Raw genomic sequence first — 15,715 nt, forward strand, 5'->3', positions numbered from 1 at the left:
ATCAAAGAGAAGTCACATCATGACAGTCATTAAATCATTGCATCAGTCTGTTTTATATGGTGACAGGAAAATTAATGCATTGGAGCCACGCACATTGTGCTTGTGTGTGTGTGTGTGTGTGTGTGTGTGTGTGTGTGTGTGTGAGTGTGTGTGTGTGTGTGTGTGCGTGTGTTTGTGTGTAACATAGAGCATAGAGTATATAAAATATATAAAAAAAGTATATAAAGTATAGAATAATTCATGTGCACTCATTGACAGGAGATACTACGTTTTGTACATTCATTTTGTTTATCAAAAACATTCAAGCAGAATGTACAGCAATGAATGAAATCAAAATAATGCAAAAGCAAAATGTTATGAATACATCCTTGTTTTGGTCATGAAGCTGAAAACATATAGCTCCATGTTTTGGTTAAGAGAAAGCCTGTCTGCAAGTCTATGTTCACTTTAACTCTGTGATGGCGCGAATTCACAAAGGTGGTACAATTGAAACAATTGACAATTTGTATGGAGTGCCAAGTGTCGCATGGCCTATTTAACGAAATTATAATTTCATCGACAAAATGACTGATTTTGTAACGAAATAGGCCATGCGACACTTGGCGCTCCATACAAATTGTCAACGGTTTAAACCATGGTTCCAATTGTACCGACTTCGTGAATTTGGGCCTACAGGTGCAAATATGGCTAAAACATAAAGTTATGGGCAGCCCTTCACACATCTTATAGCACTACAGTATATGTAGTAGCCTGTAGGCCTATACATAACATCCTTCGAAAGAACTTCTGAAAAGTAAAGTTTGTGTATCCCTCTTGCAACCCTGAAAATATGATTCCTGTCACAAGCTGGTATTGTACAAGGGCAAGTAATTCAGACCTTTCCTCAAATGATAAAAGCAGTTTTTTTTTTTTTTGAACAATGGATAGGGGGACAATACTACAGATTTCCAATAAACATTATATTCAGATGCGGAAAAATAAAATCAAACCATTATTCTTGGTACAACAGGGGAGTGTCTTCTTGGGGGACATGGAGTTAGTTTTTTGTAGAGACTCCAACCCCAAGCACCTTCTGATCTGAAGACTCTCCAGCCTGAAACACCTAGCAAATGGGAGACTCCAACTTGATGTGTGCAAAGCGCATATCACGAGCGCGAAGTTCCTTGTGGCTGGGGTCCAGGGCCCATTTAAGGGCCCTGGAAGCTCTAGAGTTTTAGATGCTCTCGCGTGCTATCAAAAGGCTTATTTTTCAACATATGATTGCAGTAAGTAAGAAATCATTTCAAGCGGGAGACACAGAGCCAGGACGGGAGAAATTACATCTCAAGCAGGAGAAAGGGAGATTTTGTAAAAATGGGCTTTCAGCGGGAGATCTCCCGTCGAAAGCGGGAGGGTTGGAGTCTCTGTTTTTGTTTCTCTTTTAAAGGACAAGTTCACCTTCATAAACATAAGGATTGAGAGAATGTAGCAATATTAGTAGAACACATCATTGAAAGTTTGAGGAAAATCGGACAATCCGTTCAAAAGTTACGAATTTTTGAAGTTTTTGTGCAGTAACCGCTGGATGAGAAGACTACTGCAGTGTGTGAATAACTTAGATGTCACATGCGTACAACAATATAAGGAAAATATAAAGAGAATTTCACAAAATTTCATCTTTTGAAAAAAGTACACATTCCCCCTACTCGTTACCGACAAATGTTATGTGTAATATTATTCCCCCTGCCTTTAGAAAGAGGCAAGTCAAGTGCTCTTTTATTACGCGAAAAAAGTGAAAATATGTTGAATTTTCTTTACATTTTCTTTATACTGCTGTACGCATATGACTCACAGGCTGTAGTAGTCTCCTCATCCAGCGGTTCCAACACAAAAATTTTAAAAATTCATAACTTTTGCATCGATTGTCCAATTTTCCTCAAACTTTCACTGATGTCTTCTACTAATATTGTTGCATTCTCTCAATCCTTATGTTTATGAAGGTGAACTTGTCCTTTAAGAGCTCTAAGGTGAATTACATATCAAAGATTTCAATCATGATGTTGGGAGATGTCATTTTTCAACCATGCAAAATTTTATGACATTACAACCTTAAAAAAACTATTTCGAGAAGCAAGATGCATAAGGAAAGGTGCAAATGAAATATAGGTCATGCCAAATCATCAAATTATTAAATTTCACTACTACGAGTGTATCAATATTTCTAATTGGAACTTACTAGACTTCTTGGCATTCATCCTCGTTCACATGATCACATTTTTGTCATCATCATAATCACATTCACCAACCAATATACAATAATCATGCTGTCACTCTGTCAAAGGGCAGAGTGTGCACATTAATTACTGGATCAAAGCATCTCTAAAGAGAAAACAGAGAATCAAGATGGTTGGTGTTTCAACATTGTGTCTCCTTTATTGTCTTGCCGTAGCAAAAAGTTTCCCGCCCAGGACTCTGAACAATAAAATGTTCTGCTTTGGAAGTAGAGGTGAACATCATTTGAATTCTCATGGTTCACTGATGACACTTAAAGGGAACATAAACCCAAAGAGCAATGTGGATTGAGTGAAAGCAGCAATATTAGTAGAACACATCAGTGAAAGTTTGAGGAAAATCGGACAATCGATGCAAAAGTTTTGAATTTTTAAAGTTTTGGTGTTGGAACAGCTGGATGAGGAGACTACTAGAGGTTATGACGTATGAGTGGACAACAATACAAAGAAAATATGTATAAAGGAAATTCAAAAAGAATTAGCTTTTCTAGCATTATGAAAGGGCACTTGACTAACCGCTTTCAGAAAACATGGGGAATAATTGCTACCCTTAACATATGTCAGTATCAAGTTGATGGAATTTGTAATTTTCATGAAAAATGAATTTTTGTGGAATTTTCTTTATATTGTTGTCCACTCATACGTCATAACCTCTAGTAGTCTCCTCATCCAGCGGTTCCAACACCAAATCTTTATAAATTCATAACTTTTGCATCGATTGTCCGATTTTCTTTGAACTTTCACTGATGTGTTCTACTAATGTCGCTGCTTTCACTCAATCCACATTGCTCTTTGGGTTTGCCTTCCCTTTAATGATTACTCTCGTTAATCTACTTTCACAGCATGTGACCTTGCACAATGGAATGATCAATGATTCCAAACCACAGCTTCTACACTCTCACAGAGCATGGCTTTCCTTGGGAATGTGAATTTTCATTTCATTTGTTGCAAAACAAATTTTCTAAAATGCTGTACTATTTTGGCCAAAGTTACATAACCTTTGACCTTGACATCTCACTGTTCACCTTATCATTTCCTCCAATTATTGTCTACATATCTTTATCTCTCTTACTACATTAACTCACAAGGGAACACTGCTAAGAATGACATTTTAAGCCATAGTTAAGCATTTGAGGCCTGAAATCTAACAAAGCGAATCTGCAACTCATGCAGCGTACCTGGACCTAGTGTCATAAGAATCCATCAATTTTTTTTATTTTTTTTTTGGGGGGGGGGGGGGAGGAGGGGGAGGGGGAAAATTGTGACACTGAGATATGGGCAGACAGAAGGAAAAAGGGCAATATGCATTACATACAATGCCCTGCATTTCATTTGGGGGCAAAGGCATAAATATTGTGACAGACTGACACAAAAGGATGCCTACATAATTATTTGTCAAGGGGTAGTACCTCTGTCACAGTTCATGTGTCTGTGACACAAGCCCACTGTGTTTTGAAGCTCTTTTCAATTTACAAATGTTGGCATATTCAGCAATCTTTGCACTTAATAAAAAAAGTATGTTTTGGCTGGATGAGTCCATAGTTTCTGGACAATAGTTGGTTAACTCATGGCTAACCATACAGTGCTTTCATTGCTTACTGGTACAGATATCAATGTAGAAACCATCGTCAATGAATATAGATTTTTATTCCTATTGGGTTACCACGACCTTCTAGTTGGCACATTGCCACAACCATGGACCTACTACAAAAAACTGAGTGGGCTTACTTACTTACAACTATACCAACCAAGTAATTCAAGGTTGAATGGATAACAGAAGGCTAATGTAAAAAGCTTGGCATGTTAAAGTAAAGTGCTTTTAAGATGTTTGACATGCTTTAACAATTCACCTCATACGGAAGACAGCATACTGCTGTGGACTACATTCATAAGGAGAAATTATGTGGCATTGCTTTGAATCATATTCAAATACTGTAAAACATGATATACTCGTGACATGAATTTTTCGCGAATTGGAGCCGACGGCCTTTTTTGCAGCATAAAATTTTCGCGAACTGCTACTGGCATTCATTGCATATAGTGTAGACAAGAACTTTCGCGTGCATTTTAATTTCGCGAATCTTGAAGCTCGCAAAATTCGCAAAATTCAAATACACACGAACATTCCTCGTTTTACAGTAATCAGCATCTGGAATGTGGACACATTGTATGTGACATCCTGGTGATAAGAGTTGTAATCAAGTGCAAGGTAAAGATCCTCAAAAGGATGATAATTAGCAAATAGGCCTACATTGTTTCAATATCAGTTATTGATCTATCAATAACAGATATTTTTTTTCCAGACATTTGATCTTGAACATTATGGTTTGCAGTTTCTGGTGCCTTTCTAAACCATTGGGAGTCATATATAAACTCATAATCAAAGAAGAAAATGCATAAAGTGTACACACTGAGGCATATACAACAATACCACAATTGAATGAAAGGAATGTATGCATGACATGTATGTTGCACTTCATAATAAGATCAGAGCTAATAGATTCATGAGCAGCACGAAATTTGTGAAAACGAAAGACCTCATGAAATACATGGCATATGCAGTACTTCACACATATATGCGAAAGTATATAAATTACAACTGCAAAACAATTCTATGCAATGTTTTTTTTTTCCATGAAATGGACAAGTTTTAGAAATGAAAAGTGCATGGGAGATTTGGCTACTTACTAATCCTTAATGCATACACATTGGACCCCACATCGCAGGGACTGTCATCAGAAATCTTATCATTTTAACAACTAACCATCCACACTGCTACCTTGACTGCCCCTGAGCTGCACAAGAAATTGGGGCTTGGGGCAAGCCCTGCCACTTGAAACCAGAGTTTGCACAACATCTACGGCCACAGGTCACTCTCCCCTCTAAATTTGTCCCCAGACCGTTTGGCTTCACGGGTCGGGGTCCAAGTCCCAGTTGAGTGTCCACACTATGGTTTTGGGGGGATGAACGTGAACATGGGGTGTGACTGTCCCTGATGGATTCAGACCTCAAGAATCACTTCTCTTCATCTGCCATGATGCATAGAACTCATTGGCACATTTTTTGCTGGGCGATTTTCAGCCGACCTCATCCCCTTCTTGGCTAGTAGTGCTGGTGAGCTGTGAGAAGCTGCTGGTTTCCTCCCCTGTGAGGATGTCTAGGACCTTAATGGTTGCACCCAGCTGGTATGTGATGATGCAGTCAACCGGGGAGAATCCATCGCCTTGTGTGGTCAGCTGGAAGACATTGTTTTGAGGATCCACCCCTTTGCAGAAAGGACCAAAATAAAAACAATAGAAAAAAATTCATGCTGGTGAGATTTACAAGAGTTACCAGTAAATGATAAGAGCAAAGGTTGATGCATTCTTATTTCTAGGAAAATAGAATTTTCAGTGAGTCCAAGATGACTATTGCAAACCTTTCAGTTTCTACAGTGGACTCCCATTATACAAAGTCATCGGTACCGGCAGTTTTCTTTCATGATATCGAAATTTCGTCACAACCAAACAAATAAACAATAAAAATACAAAGGGTCGGTAATGTTGTGGCCTGAATTCTTTCACTGTTGTGACCGGAATTTTGTTGTGTTTGTTATAACGGGACTGCACTGTATTTCCTTCAAGCACAATTTGGGGATTGCAAATCACTGTATGGCTATGATGGGAGGCGGCAGTATACAAATTTGGTTGTCATAGCAACTTTCAGCCCTCCTATAACATACCTCTGTGACAAAGAGAATAGATTCTATCTATCCCTATTTTAATCAATGTCTTGAAGGGTTTCATAAGCACATGTGTGTGCCTCATGAGCAAAAAGTGCAAAAAACAAACAAACAAACAACAATCTCCGATGGAAAAGCCCTGTAAAGAAAAGTGTGGAATGCATTACAACATGTACTTTACTTGATATTAGGTTTTCAAAACTTTACCACTGGAAAAGGATTAATCCTTTAAATAATACCAAAATCAGAAACCAAGAATGCTGGAACACATGTTTTGAAGTTTCCTGGAAAACTGACCTGTGTATTTAAACTTTTACTGAGTTTTCTGTTGCAAAGTCATAAATAGAACTTGCTTCACCTTGTCATTAATGAAAACTTCCTGTAGGCTAACCACAATGTGTCCATGAAAGTCTGATATCCCCTTTGTGCACCTTCACAAAAAATGTAATGGCAATAGCTTGCCAGGATGACACTTTACAAAGTTTGACAGATGCTGGTGATTTGCTTTTTTGTTTTGACACAAATTATGCCTACTTAAAGCCATGATTAAAGTTTTTGTCACACAAATCTCTACAATAAGTGACTAAAATATCTTCTGAAAAAGCTCAAAATATTGTCTTATATCACTGTGTGGACTGCCAAATGTCAATATAATGACAACACACTGCTTATGGAGAGTTTGTTTACAAGTGCAATGTTATAACCTTTATTTGTATATGTACGAATATAACCATCTTTTTTCATACATAAAAAAGAAAGCAATGCTTCAATGTCTTAAAGGGAGCTGGAGATGCAACAATGGTTTCGTACAATACGTGTATATTGATTCTCGCGGTACCACGTCGAGTCAAACTAACGGCTCGTTCGAATTTTTCAGAGCCCCCTCTGCTCTGATACGAAACCATTATTGCATGATTACTAAGACATGAGAGCGCTTTGGGGCGAGTAAGTCTGACAGTGTTAGTTATATGAAAGGTACTTTAACCTGAAACACAAACTAAGACAAGGAAACTCAGGGAAACTTTTGAGCTACCAAAACTTTATATTATCTTTAAACCCAACAATGGCACCAGAAATAAATTTTTTGGTGTGACCCCCCCCCCCCCCCCCCCCCCCTTTACAGAATTCCTGGATCCGCCCCTGGTTCTTACGTTCCTTGGACCAGATTTCATTTAGATGGCTAAATTGATTCAAAGAGCAAGTATCCAGGAATTTGAAAATGTTCACTTTTGAACCTTTGATCTTTGCCCTTCGACTCCATCGCCAACAACTTTCTTCAAATAATCCCAACTGGTAATATCTGGTTACATACAATTTTCACAATAATGCTTTTAGCTATTTTGAAAATATTGGGGAAAAGGTGACATTCTAACATGATTACTTGACATGGCCCACATCTTTTCCTACAGAACCAATGTGCATTCATGCATAATTATGTCCCAAGTTTCACGAAGATACCTTGAGGCATTGCAAGATATGGAAAACTAGTGATTTTCAGCATTTTCACTTGACCTTTGAGATTCCACACCATAGCCCAAACTTTCCCTAGAGAGTCTTTATCTGGCAATGCATTCTAAATTAATTTTCATGAAAATAACTTCCAGACATTGCAGAGGTATGGGAGAAATAGTGAAAATTTAAGCATTTGACCTTCATCATGTGCACCCAAATGTTGATAGGCACAGCTTTGTCCACCCATATGCCAAGTTTCATTTGGATATCCCAAACAGTTCTTTAGACCCCAAATTTGGTACCGCATTTGGGCCAGCGTGCGTTTACACCGACTTTTAGGCCGGCCCAAAAGTCGGTGTAAACGGGCTCAAAGTTACACCATCCATTATCCATTACAGATAGAAACACAGATGGATGAACAGTTCAGAACGGACAACCAAAAACATAATGCCTCTGGTGACACTTCATGAAGGAGGCATAAAAATTTGTAAAACCTGACTGGGTAAATTAAATGACAGTTCTAAGAGATATTTGTTTAAATGATTTATCACTATGAAATAAATTGTACTTTTATTGCATTTTGTCATGGAATGTCTGAGAACAGTGCTATTGGAATTAACCTGTTGAGGACGAGTCCCGAGTATACTCGGGCAGGTGTCTATGGAAAATGCATGTTGTAGCAAAATCAGTCCGTCCTCAACGGGTTAATCAATGCTTTATGCAGTCATGGATTTTTATACATTCTCAGCTATAGGCACACAATTTCATGTCACCTGCTGTATTAAAGTCTCTGTTTACCATTTGGAGCAGTGCTTAAAATGTTAGATTTATCACATTTGATGCATATGTATAGTTCAGTTTATCACAAAACATCCTACCAGATGAAAATTGTGCAATAAAGCTCGAAAATATAAAGAGATATCATTAATTTTCTCAATAAACCATACCTACAAAATGGTCTACTCTAGGAACGATTTTGATAAAACTATCATTCACATTTTGTATAATTTAACAATACTGAACATTCATTATACTGATCAATATTTTTACATTGGTTGTTTCTATCCCTAACTCACGTTTCTGAACTATTTTTGAAGGACTAAAACTGGGCTTTTGTGGTTTTTCATCTGCAAATAGTAAATAGTGGCCTCAATATATTTCATCACATGCCTTGGATGTAACTACTGTGTACATGAATTCTTCCTGAATCTTCTTCATGGTTCATGCCTTTCACAAAGAGTTGTAACTTCTATGTTAGCCTCTAATTTGGTACTTTGAAGATATTACCTACTGCTTTCAAATAGCCTGTACATAACCCACCAGCATTTATATTCACGCATTTCTGAGAACACTGGACTTAATTAAAGGAACAGCATATTACACAATACATGAGCAACAATTCTGCTCAGAGTGAGAGGATTATATTACTCAGGAGGTCAGTGTACGCCAACCCTTTGTATGCCCAGTTGAGCTTTCTCTTCAGCACTTGGTTAACTTTTTTAAAACTTAACATGATTGTATGCAATGAGCCAGGCTGCTCAGGCCTAACACATGGCACAATAGAGATTAAGGGCATTAGGATAATCTCTATTCATTGGCAGTTAATCAGTTTCCAGACATCCTCATCAATTAGCAAGGAAAGCAGTCTAGCTTCCATGGCAACCACCATACAAGGGTATTTTGCAGATAATACGAGTCTCACATATCATTACATATAGGGTTATTTCTAAAACATCATTGCATAACAATTTCATAACACACACATTTAGGATACTTGATAGGGACAACTACATTTGCAACAGAAATGCACACGATCATGATCTTTTGAGCAAACTGGAGGGTCTGCATAAAGCAATCATTGACTTGAATTGTTTATGTCTTCAACTGCATTCTTGAACAAATCTTTTTGTTAATGCAATTATGTCATACAATAAAATGGGCCATTCATAATTTTTAACCTGTTGAGGACGAGTCCCGAGTATACTTAGGCAGGTGTCTATAAGAAATGTGTGTTGTAGCAAAAATTAAACCATCCTCTATGGGGGCAATGCGAATTTCGGACTTGCTTTGTGTCCTTCCTTTTCTCACACAAATAATACGCTTTTCTATTTTGATATCACTTTTTACACACTGAAAACAAATTTGCAAACAACTTGAAACCTTTGTTTACTGAGAACACAGCTTGAATTAGAGCATATTACCATGGACCTAGGTAGGTCCTTGATATTACAGTGAACGTGAGGGCCTTGTAATCAGAAAATCAATATCCTATGCTCCACTACCATGTATGCTCAATGGAAAGATTGTCCACTGAAACAAAGCTCCTTCAGCCCACATTCTTGTGCGGTCAAGCCCCCATACACACCCCCACAAAATCAACCAATCACAGAGCACGATGGCTTGGCAGCCTTTCAAGTTTGTAAGGAAACTTGGCAGACAGTGGGAAATGAGGACGTACTATACTGCAGGACATAGGGGCACATACACACACAGTTTGCCGCTCAAATCAATACTTGGCAACACAGTATTTGTAGTGCGCATCAGCGGTCACGCTGTCTGTAAATGAATGGCATGTCCACTGACCACTGTGTGTATATGTGTATAACCATGTGAGTAAAGATGACGTGTTTTCAGTACCAGGAATTTGCAGTGGGCTAATATTAGATTGGAGGTCTTTCTTTTGTCCAGTGTGGACCCAGCCCCTTTCGTCGTCGTCGCAGATTGGTCACTTTTTAATCTGCATTCACGAGATTGAAGAGATTAGGGACTTCATGCTTACCAAGTACCATAAGCATTCAAGGAAAGCTATGAATTTGTGTGGTAAAGTTCTCCCAAACTGAACAGAAATAAGGAACAGTGAAATGATACAAGGAAACACACATATGATTACAATCACTATGTTCTACATGCCGCTAGAGATATGGGAGCGCAATCGCATTGCATTTATTGCACACTATTCAGGGACACAACATCACAAAACTTACTTCAATATCAATCTAAAAGTTAATTGGTCATAAGTGCTCAAATCTGAAATGTCTTAAAATAACTACCAAGAGCAAGCAATGCAGTTTATCAAATATTGTGGAGACATACTTGTTAAAAGAAAGTTTACCCTGATTAGTGAGCACATATTATGTGATAGTAACATACAATGTAAAACACTTGGAAAACACCAGTGAAGTTTGAGGTTTCTATTTTAGCCAAGACTGCAGTGTGAAGTGTATTTAGTCATTTACAGGAGCCATTGAGCCCAACTACAATGCTCAGCACTACCAAACATTACCAAAGATGACAAAACTACAAAGTTTCAACTTGATAAAAATCTGACAGAACGCAGAGAAACATGAAAAGTTGACCATTTGCCAATTAGTTACATATAAGAAACACAGCATCCTCTGTACAGGATATCTCACTGCAGTCAACAGTAAGAGATTGTAACTATTCATTAAAGACATATTCTGACATCAGTTCGAAACAAGCTTTCTGCGTAGAAATATTGACAGCGACATAAAAAGCAAGATACATCAAATTTTAACTTTGACTCAATTTAAAAGGCACTGGAATGGCAAAACTGCAATTTAGGCCTCCATCATGAATAGCGATAACTGTGATAGATTTATTATTCATTATACTGTGGCATTTGAGCTCAACTTTAGGGGCCCCGGTGGGTGGCACCACCATCACTTGAGCAAATTACGACTCATTATTCCTGCCAGGTTTCGTCAAATCCTGTCATGTTTTCACGACAAAAACAAGACCAAGTTTATGCTTAAGTGCATATGATGGACAACACACCATGCATGACTGACATTAGGCGGTGAACCAGGGCTGGATACCGGATCCACAAATTCCTAAAGGGAGGCGCAAAAAATATTTCTGGTGCCACTTCCTGGTTTAATCAACTGACAAGCAAAAAAAAGGGGGGGGGGGGGGCTCCTGCCTTTCTCGTGCCACTTCCGGGTTTCATCAGCTGACAAGCAAAAAACAAAAAACAAAAAACAAAAAAAAACTTTCAGTCCTATTTTCTGGTGCCATTATGATAAAAAAATTAAAGGGGATAGGCCTATATGCACCCCTTTCAGTTTCTTTACTTTTTATTTCCATTATTTTCAGTAATTAATGGGGCACGCACCTGGTGCCCCCCCCCCCCCCCCCCCCCCCCCCACACACACACACATTTGGCTCAGGTGAGCAAATAAGTGTTCATACAGGGTACAGCATCATAAACAATGCATACTCAATTGCATACAGAGTCCTTTGTAGCAACTAAAAACCGACTCATAAATTACTACATACCGAGGATAAATCATTGCTTAAAGAGATATTGAGAAACGACTAATACAAACAGAAGAATACAAGAACAGTATATTGTGTATACATGTTTGATATAGTGAACTCCTCATAATGTGTCAGAGTCAAATAAGCTGGAAATCACCCTACTTGAATCCCCCATATAGTCCTGATCTTTCTTTGATGCATTCATATATTTACGATAGATATTGAATGTTTCACATCATGAAAAACTTTTGAACATATTCTTTGTCTGATTATCCCCAAACCTCACTGATGTGCTCTACTCATAATTCTGTATTCACTGAATCATATTTACCTTCATATACATTAGGATTGAGAGAATGCAGCAATATTAGTAGAACACATAAGTGAAAGTTTGAGGAAAATCAGACATTCCGTTCAAAAGTTATGAATATTTTGAGTATCTGCGCAGTCACTGCTGGATGAGAAGACTACTACAGTGTATGATGTCACATGCGTACAACTATATAAGGAAAATAAAAAGAGAATTTCACAAAACTTTTATGTTTGAATAAAGTGCACATTCCTTCGACTTGCTACAGACATATGTTAAGGGTAATATTATTCCCCCTTCCTTCTGAAAGAGAGAAGTCGAGTGTTCTTTTCTTATGCGAGAAAAGTGGAAATATGTTGAATTTTCTTTATTCTTTCTTTATATCGTTGTACTCATGTGACATCACAAGCTTACTTAGGCTTTTCATCCAGCCGTGACTGAGCAGAAACTTCAGAAATTCATAACTTTTTAACAGATTATCCGATTTTCCTCAAACTCTCACTGATGTGTTCTACTAATATTGCTGCATTCACTCAACCCACATGTCTATGAAGGTGAACTTGTCCTTTAAATTCCCCTTTAAACTGGGGTACGGTCCTTACTCTTTGGGTGCCAGGGATTCTGGACAACATGTACAATACTATAGGATTATCTGTACTAATCGTCACTCAAAGCACATCCAAAGTAAAGTGTGGCATATCATGGAGTGCAAAGGCTGGCCTCAGCTCGGATATATTCGCATACTAAAAACACTTCACTATCCTGGCAAATCTTGTCAGCCAGATAAGTTTCCTGGTAGAGCTTTCTGATATATTCCAAGCAAATTCCAAATGGCGGAAGATGAATTCTGAGCTCTTCCAAGCACTATGTATTAGCTTCAATGATTCTTTAAAGCCCAAACAAAGTTCTGGTACGCCTGCAAAAGTTGTCAAATTTCGCTCCCAAATGTGAACGTATGCTTAGGAAATGTGCAGGATAACGATGTTATTACAAGATATTCGATGGGTAACGACGAAAATGCGAAATACTAACCAAAAAGGTTCAGTCTCAGTACTTACCCGAACGGGGTCAGGCTAAACTCGGACTCGGGGATAACTCGGCTTCGCTTTGACGGCGGGATGAGTTGTAATGGTTGTCCCTCTGATTGTACAGTGTTGTCCTATGGAAGCGGCCTGCTACTAGCGCTTCGTGTTCTGGCTACTCGCAGTAATGATCTGAGTTGTTACAACGCGCGCATCAAAAACCTCTTTTGCGCGCATGCAAAATTAGTGTGCGCCTATCAAGCACCTCTAAAACAATAAAAGGCGCTTGATAAACAACAACAAAAACTCCAAAGACCGCGCGTCTCAGCAACTGAGGACCGCGCGCTGTCATTTTTGTTTGTTTTTTTGTACAGGATTACGTTAGCACGCACTTTCCTGTCCATTCAGTTAGGCCTCATTTGGTATTATGCAGTGGCCAGTAGAATGTGGCGATCACGAACTGCGTGTGAATTGTCTGAAGTAGGGTCGAATTTTTCCCGAGACCGAGTTAGTCTGGAGCCTTCTGGAATAAAAGTCGGTTTTCCTACTAATATTATTTTTCTCAAAATACTCCAAACCGACTCATCATTCCAGCAAACCGCGTCAGCCAGGTAAGTTTCTTAGTGGACTCTTTCGATATATTGCAAGCAAAAATGAAATGGTGCTAGACGGGTTCTCAAGCACTTACCGAAACTTAGTTTTCACTTTAATTTTATTCATGAAAACAGCAAAATGGTGACTCCTATCATGGATACTGCATTGGCTTATAGTGAAACAGCAATGATCTAGATCCTTGCTTCTCAACTAGTCTGCAAAGCTCCCTCAGATGGGTTGCAATGTCAGTCAAAAATAGATTAGAAAAAGAGTCATACTTGATCCTACTGGGCCTCGAAAATTTCTTTAGAAGGCAAAGTGGGTCTTGGCTTGAAAAAAAGATTGAGAAGCATGCTGATGGATCTAGCTGACATACATGTATTGATATGTGAACACGTATGTACGCATTAATTGCTTTTACAGTGCTGTGCATTGAATAACTCCTGTGAATACAATCCAGAGAAAACTGCCATGCTATGACGTTAGCAGCAACACAACACAGGAATAAACAATGTTACTGAGGCATAAAGATATTTCAAAAGGTGACAATAATTGGCAATAAAAACAGTTCTGATGAATTCAACTAATGCGAAGTGTACCATTCCATTCCATAACTGAAAGGCAGGTAGGGCACCATTAAAGTCTTTATTCATTCTTGCCTGTCTTTTATTATGTATCTACACGACATGATGCTGAAGGCAAATGACGTTATTTTCTAAAAAAGATAACAAAATCATGATGTCATTGTTGTCCTCTATAAAAACATCTGAAGTGGTGTGAAATGATCTCAGCTTATAAGAATTCATTCATTTTTTTTACATCAGCAACCTGCCATCGATGCAAAATGTGTCGTATTTTGAGGTTTTGTCTTCTTTCTTTTTATTTTCCACATGGTGTAACCGTGACCAAACCTCTTCCCTTTCAGTCTGTAAACATTCAGTGTGAATTCAGTCTCTTTGTATCTTGATGGTAGATAGGATAGACAGATGATAGCATTAGCTTTGTTGCTTGTCTATAGACACATTCTCACACACAGGAGTTATCAGATTTTGTGATGTAGTACAAGTAATGACTTTTATGTGCCACTGTTATCACACACCATGCAAGGCAATTTACCACAAGTTTTTTTTTTTTTTTTTTTTTTTTTTTTTTTTTTTAAATCAAGCAGAAATATAAGTCACAGTGCAGTGTATATTGCAAGAGTTGACCATTTTTTGTGTCCACACAAGAAATTAATGGTTTTTGCATCATATTATTGCACAAAAAAAAATCTAGTAACCCTAATATCTGCATCATTACAAGACACTGAGAGGAAATGTTCATGCAAGAAGCAGAAACAGCTTTGAAATCAAACCACTCATGCAATTGCACTTCTGTGTACTTGGGTACCAGACTAATACGGTCAAGGTGATGTTATATCAATAGGCCTTTCTTTGATCTTGGTTAAAGTGACAAGCCATTATTTCTCTTTTGTTTCTTCTTGAGTCCCTCCATCCCCATCTTCATCTACCTTCTATCACGCTGATAGAATATATGATTACATCCTCACCAATCTGACAGTGGCCTATCCCAGTTAATCACCTACATTTTCTTACATGCTTTTCACAGTTTGTTCAAGTTCAAGTTCAAGTTCAAGTTCAAGTCATTTATTGTCATGCACTCAGGCATAAAAATTATTGTAACAGTCTCCACATATATGCAAACACACAAAAGGAAATAGAACAATGACTCAATAACAACATGTTAACAAAAATACATAATTCCACTCATAAAATGTTGCACTTTTTAACCCTAACCCATCCACACATCCCACACCCCCAACCACACACCACAGAGATGTACCCCCATACACATGTCACACGCAATTGTCATAAACATTACGCCAAACTTCCACATCCCGATGAATACACACCAAAGTCTGCACCAACTATATAACATTAAAAAATGTGTCCAATTATGCACAAAACACGTGTACCGGGATATCATTGTTAAAATACTGCATCTGTTGGCAGGAAATAACATTTGGCATGTAACTGTCCATTTCTGTGATAGCATGATTTCACAACAG

General features: G+C 38.1%; 1 protein-coding gene across 1 annotated transcript in view; it reads right to left on the reverse strand.

Moving 5' to 3' along the window:
- Positions 1–15,715, reverse strand: part of LOC139739608 (uncharacterized) — a 42,367-nt gene that overhangs the window by 8,095 nt on the left and 18,557 nt on the right. Inside the window, exon 6 of the mRNA XM_071650210.1 lies at positions 5,357–5,535. Within this exon, the coding sequence (XP_071506311.1) occupies positions 5,357–5,535 (179 nt within the window). The remainder of the gene's footprint in view (positions 1–5,356; positions 5,536–15,715) is intronic.

Source organism: Diadema antillarum, unplaced genomic scaffold, assembly GCF_040938485.1.
Source record: "Diadema antillarum isolate AM-2024a unplaced genomic scaffold, OU_Dant_1.0 seq00000809_RagTag, whole genome shotgun sequence".
NCBI lineage: Eukaryota > Metazoa > Echinodermata > Echinoidea > Diadematoida > Diadematidae > Diadema > Diadema antillarum.